Source organism: Austrofundulus limnaeus, unplaced genomic scaffold, assembly GCF_001266775.1.
Source record: "Austrofundulus limnaeus strain Quisiro unplaced genomic scaffold, Austrofundulus_limnaeus-1.0 Scaffold886, whole genome shotgun sequence".
NCBI classification, from domain to species: Eukaryota; Metazoa; Chordata; class Actinopteri; order Cyprinodontiformes; family Rivulidae; genus Austrofundulus; species Austrofundulus limnaeus.
Genome location: NW_013953288.1, coordinates 84,996 through 91,168, shown reverse-complemented (window position 1 = coordinate 91,168; position 6,173 = coordinate 84,996). Strand labels below are relative to the sequence as shown.

General features: G+C 39.8%; 1 protein-coding gene across 2 annotated transcripts in view; it reads right to left on the bottom strand.

Annotated features, from left to right (window-relative positions):
- Nucleotides 1-723: 723 nt before the first annotated feature.
- cpa4 (carboxypeptidase A4) overlaps nt 724-6,173 on the bottom strand; it is a 26,543-nt gene continuing 21,093 nt past the window's right edge. For both annotated transcript variants that reach the window (XM_014029347.1, XM_014029346.1), the window contains 7 exons: nt 5,810-5,911; nt 5,219-5,320; nt 4,997-5,107; nt 4,689-4,779; nt 2,428-2,627; nt 1,085-1,169; nt 724-1,003 (listed from right to left, as the gene is read on the bottom strand). In XM_014029347.1, the coding sequence (XP_013884801.1) occupies nt 816-1,003; nt 1,085-1,169; nt 2,428-2,627; nt 4,689-4,779; nt 4,997-5,107; nt 5,219-5,320; nt 5,810-5,911 (879 nt within the window). In that variant the 3' untranslated portion in view covers nt 724-815. The remainder of the gene's footprint in view (nt 1,004-1,084; nt 1,170-2,427; nt 2,628-4,688; nt 4,780-4,996; nt 5,108-5,218; nt 5,321-5,809; nt 5,912-6,173) is intronic.

Below are 6,173 nucleotides of genomic sequence, written 5' to 3'. Positions count from 1 at the left end.
ACGTGGAGGAGCAGCGGCTCTACTCTGAGTCACTCCCGGATGACCGAGCTTCTCACCCTATCTCTAAGGGAGAGCCCAGCCACCCTGCGGAGGAAACTCATTTCGGCCGCTTGTATCCGGGACCTGATGCTAGGCCTTTATTTTATATTTGCCTCAATCATTTATTCATGTGGTGGTGTGGTGGCACGGTGGCTCAGTGGGTAGAGTTGTTAACGTCCAGGAAGAAGATTGACGAACCAAATCCTGGACATTTCTGGGTAGAGTTTACAAGTTCTCATAGTGCATTCATTGGTTTTCTTCAGACACTCCAGTTTCCTCTCTCAGACCAAAAACATGCCTGCTAGGCAAAATGGTAACTCTAAATTGTCCTTAAGTGTGAGTGAGAGAGTGAATGTGTCCCTGTGATGAACTTGTGACCTGTCAATGGTGAACCCCGCCTCTCGCACACTGACTGCTGGATATGAGCATCATTGACCCTAAAAGGAAGCAGCGAATAAAAATAATGAATGGATGGATGGATTTATTTATGTTTCAAACATGGTGTGTGCATAAAGGAAATGCAGTATGACAAGAAAAGTGTTGAAGGGATTTTTTACATTTGTTCTCATTTAAGCCAGTGTAGTAATACTTAAAGCCCCTGATTTGTGCTTCTTGTTTGCTCTAAAACACTCAAAAGAAAAAAAAAACACTGAAAGATAAAAGAGAAGTACTGGAACACAGATGTGAGCTTGTTGTGTCTTTATTGATCACAGAATGTTGAGGAAACTGAGCTGGTTGACCTAAAACTGCACCGTTCAGCACGATCAAAAGGCTCTTCAGTACAGGTGGTCTCGGACATACTCCATGATGTGCTTCAGGGCTAACCAGGTCTCTGAGGCGGTGGGAATGATCTGAGCAGCCGGCAGGATGAAACCATAGCGCCCGGTGTCTCTCAGCTCAAAGGCAAAGGAGTATTTGATGCCCATATCATAAGACCAGTCAATGCTTCCACCACTGGCCTGGTCTGAGAGCAGAGGGAGAAATGTGAAAATACGTGAGCAGCTTTAGAATTCAATTTCATTTTTTTAACGGGGTAAATACTTACAAATGATGTTGCAGATACTTCCAACTTTGTACTGGGTGCCATAGAGAGAAGTCAGTTTCTCTACTGCTGCTTTGCCGATAGAGTCCTGCACAAAATTAAAGAAGTATAAATGTAGCTGGACTAAAACAGCGGATATTTCTGGTTCTGTGAGAGTATTATGAAGAAAATGAGAACTGATAAAAAAAACTTGCATTCCGTAAAGAAATGCAAAGGTCTATAATTGTAGAATGAACTGTGTTGCTGCCATCTAGAAAATTTTGACAATTTACTTTAAAATACAATAATTATAAATTCTCGCAGTACGATGTAGTTGTGCCCTCCTCAAACACTGTATAATGATGACATAGGTGCTGGTCTTACTGATGTCAACCTGGAGCTCATAATAACTATTATATTAAACTAAATATGGCCAAAAAATTTAAAAGTTTTGGCAATTATCTACATTATATTGAAGTAAAGATAAGATGAGATTTTAGATAAATGAGTAAAAACAAGTTATTTAGAAAAATACCACGGCATTCAGCAGTGTGTTTAGAAAATTTAAAAAGGAATGAATCGAGATTTGAAACCAGTTCCATTTTCATCACACCAACTAAACATGTTGACTGCCTCTGCCTGCCCAAATGTAAAAACAACTCCATATCTGAGTTCGCACCAGCATTTTGACATAATTTCAATGAATAGAAATGTGCATTTGCAAGATAGATCGAAAGACCAAAATATATTTACAAAGAATGAGAAAACTTTAAATAACTGTTTTAATATTCACTGACTGAAGCTGGGCTGGATGAGATTAGAAGATTATTTTTGGGGTTCAAAGATAATTTTTATTTAAAAATAAGAATCAACTGAGATGGACATTAGCCTGTTCCTCTTCTTGTGTCTATCACTCCAGTTTTGAAGACCCTTTCATGTGACACGTTTTGTCAAAAAAAAACCACTACTTTCATGTAAATAAGGACTCAATAAAAATCTTGACTTCCCACAAAACAGATCAACACCGATGTGACGTAACAAAAATTAGTTGTAGGTGTCGAGCAACATCGCTACCACAAATCATGATACTACCAAACAAAATTTTATGTCCGTACCTCTAAAGCTGACTGATTTATTAATATTTTGTGTTTTTAGGGTCAGTTGGCTGTGGCAGCTTTTTAAAATTGAGTTGACTCTAAACATTAATAAGCTGTGAAAGTATATCTAATAACTGACAAATGAATAAGTTCAGCCTCTCTGGTGTGAAAAACATCCTTAAAATCACTAAAATAACATCTACAACACATGCTTTAATGTAATTGATCGTAATGTCCTCCCATCTTACGTTCTTTTTTCATGAATCTTACCAGCTCGGACTGATGGGGTATGCTTGAGCAGGAGTAGCCATAGGGGTACATGAGCAGCTGGGAGTAGGAGTGGACGGAGATGAAGGCCTTAAAGTTTCCGTGGCCCTTGACTAGGTCCACCACGTTCTTCACCTCGATCTCAGAGTGAGCAAAAGGGCCGTGGTAGGAGTCAGAGCAGGGGAAGCTGCTGGCACCAGGGCCTGGACACATGAGATTACAGCAGGAGATGCAGTCATGGAGACAGTTTTACAAAATAATTTAATTTGAGTCAACAGGCTTGTACCTGATACGCACAATAAACACTCAGTTAATAAAGAAACATGGGTAATCAGATGCAATAAAACTGGTTTGCAAAGCCTGTGTTTTGACATTCTAAAGCAAGGGTCCCCAAACTTTTTCCTGTAAGGGCCACATAACTTTTCCCTTCTCTGGTGGGGGGCCGGAGTCAGTTTGTAACAGAAAAAGTGTGAGTATTGCAGGAGTGCCTAAATGTAAAAATGTATTGTTTTCCAGAAAGCACAATCAAATAACCCTCTCTGGGTTCTTCACAGGATGTATTCTGCTGAGCTAACAGTCCACTTTTTAGCTTTGAGAGTTTGTTTGCTCACATTTGGCCTTGTAAGCTGTCATACTTGTCTTTGTGACGGGATTCATAGTGTCGCCACAGATTGTATTCTTTGAATACCGCCACCACCTCTTGACAGATGAACAAAAAAATAATCATTTGTCCACTGCAGCTTAAATGCCCTGCATTCTGAATCTATTTTTCTCTTACCTAATCTTTTCGCCATTATTCCTTCTCTCTTTGAGAGGGGCGGGTTTAGGATTTTTTTCTGGGGGTTGCCAGATAGGGGCACAGACTGCAGAAGGGTGGAACAGAATGTCACGTTATATGCATGTTTGTATGAAATAGTTACTAACTAATAATAGTTAATAATGAAAATAGTTCATAACTAAGGAACATTTTATTGCAAAAGTCCAACTTTATAATCAAATATAAATGCACATATATGAAAAAATAACTAAATGCTCTCTGGTATTGTTCTGGGGGCCGGACCAAATGGGGAGGCAGGCCGTAGATTGGGGACCACTGTTCTAAATGAATAGATTCATTTGCACTTCAAGTATCCTGCTTCATCTTCTCCAAAAACACAGATCACAGACGTCAATAAAAAAAAGATTAAATTCTCCCAATGTAAGACGCTTTCATTCACACAACATAATAAAAACAAATGTAAATGGTAAGAGATGGAAGGAGGTAGTAAAAAATACTGAAAACATAAATTTGCAAAACGGTATATAATGCACCACTGTTATCAAATCACAATACTGTAGGACATTAACTACCACATTCGTGACAATACTGTCATTGTAGAGGTAGAATGGTAAATGGTACTGAACTTATAGAGCGCTTTTCAAGTCCCTCCGGACCCCAAAGCGCTTTACACTAACAGTCATTCACCCATTCACACTCACATTCACACACCACACTGACAGAGGTGGGGCTGCCATGCATCGGCGCCACCGGACCCTCTGACCACCATCAGTAGGCAAGGTTGCCCAAGGACACAACGACTGAGGCGGCTGGACGGGGGATCGAAACATTGACCTTCTGGTTCCAGGACGACTCCCCTAACCATTCTGCCATAGCCGCCCCATATATGGGGCATAGAATATATGACAAAACTGTATTATTCTCAATCCTATCCACTGAGCGAAAAAATAAATTCTCATGCTTTTTGCCTCTTAAGTAAGAACCTGGATTTCTCTCAGCTCCTCTTCTGTTCCTTACTGTCTAATTCCATAGTAGAAAGAAGTACCACCAGTGTTAATGCAGACCTCTCACTCAGAAAAAAAGTTTGGTATGAACTGTTTAAAAGTTAAATAATAAAATAATTAACCATTAGCAGAGGTGTCAAGTAACAAAAATGAAACATTTGACCCCCTGATGACATCAAGTGCATATTTGTTTAATGAAATGTTATGTAAATCAAAGAGCTAACCAATATGAATCTGCTGATTTATAAGATTTGGTTGGTTTATAGCAAAGTTTTTGGCAGATGATAAAAAACATTGCAGTGAGTGAAAAGTGTCTCATAACAGTTGAACTCTTATTAGTCTCTTGTCTAAGACTTCAGCCAAGAAAGGCAAAATTTTAAGTAAAAAAAAAATAAAGACAGGCATACACTCTATATATCCTCAATTAGAGATTCAAATTAGTAAAATAAAAAGAAAGAAAGAAAGATCTGTACAATACTGACCACCAAAGCCTGCATCCCAGTTCCTGTTGGGATCGACTCCACGGCACACAGATCCTGGGTTCTGGGAGCGGGTTTTCCGCCACATACGATCCTGTACATCACACAGCACCAGTCAGTAAGTGTCCTGTTGTTACTGTAAGTGTTCATTTTGTCTGCTAATGATTTAAAAAGTGCTTTAACTATTGCATGATTTCAAATAAGAAAACAAAGAATACTTGGCTCATTTCTGGAAAGATTTTCTTTTATGCACCATAAAAACAGGTTTCATATTTAAAAGCTTCAACAAGGGTAGCGTGATGGTGACATACGTTGGTGTGGGTGTAAACGTAACCGTCGGGGTTGGCCAGGATCAGCATGTAAATGTCCATGGTGTTAAGAAGAGAGGTCAGGGAGGCGTCATGGCCATAATCATTGGCAATCTAAGCAGGAACATAAGGTTCATGTTAAAAAGAAAGCTCTAAAAGTGAAGCACGTACAGTATATGTCAGGGTTAGGAATTCAAAGGGCTAATGTTTGCTGGCATTTTGTACCTTGTTGGCTGTCCACACCCCTGTGGCCTGAGACACCCACTCTCTGGAGTGAATACCGAGGTCGATCCAGATAGCGGGGCGCTTGCTGCCCCCAGTGCTGAACTAAACACAAAAATAACAAATGATGCTGTTAGAGACTTACCATCCATCCATTATCTTTTACCTGCTTCTTCCTTTCAGGATCACTGGTGTCCATATCCAGCAGCCAGTGTGGGAGGGGCGGGGTACACCCTGGACGGGTCCACCAGGGACACATAAAGACAAACAACCGTTCGCACTTACGCAATTTTCCAGTTACCAATCAAACTTCATGTTTTTTACAGAACATGCAAACCCTTCCCAAAAAGACCGTGATTTGATCCGACCACCTTCTTGCTAAAAGGGCAACAGCACTACCAACTGAGCCACAGTGCCACCACAGAGCCTTACACCCTAATGCTTTATATTCAGCCTAAAAATATTCCAAAACCAAGTTTGTCTCTGTTGGGGTTTTTTGTCATCTTTGATGATGGTAGGTAGGTCAAGACAAACCCTGTCACACATACACATTTATTGCAGATGTAGAATGAGGCTGAAACAGTACCGTCCTACCTTCAGCACATACATGGGCCTGTTCTCATAAGATCTGCCAATTTCCAGCTTGGTGACTACGTTGGGGTGCTGAGCCACTAGCGTGTCCATCCAGCTGTAGATCTGTAAAAATTTAAATCAAGGATGAAATTAAGATTTATCTGATACATAACAGAAATAATTAGATGACACTACAGAATAAAGTAACATTATAAACAATAGTAAAATAACAGACCAAACATGTGGAATGATTAGCCTATTTGTATTTGGACCGCTGAAACTGTCCTCGACTCTTGATTCTGGCAGAATTTAAATTTCTTTTAGAGCTGATGTCTTTATGTTGTACTTTTGTATTTTAAATTAATTACATTTATGTGCTTTTTTG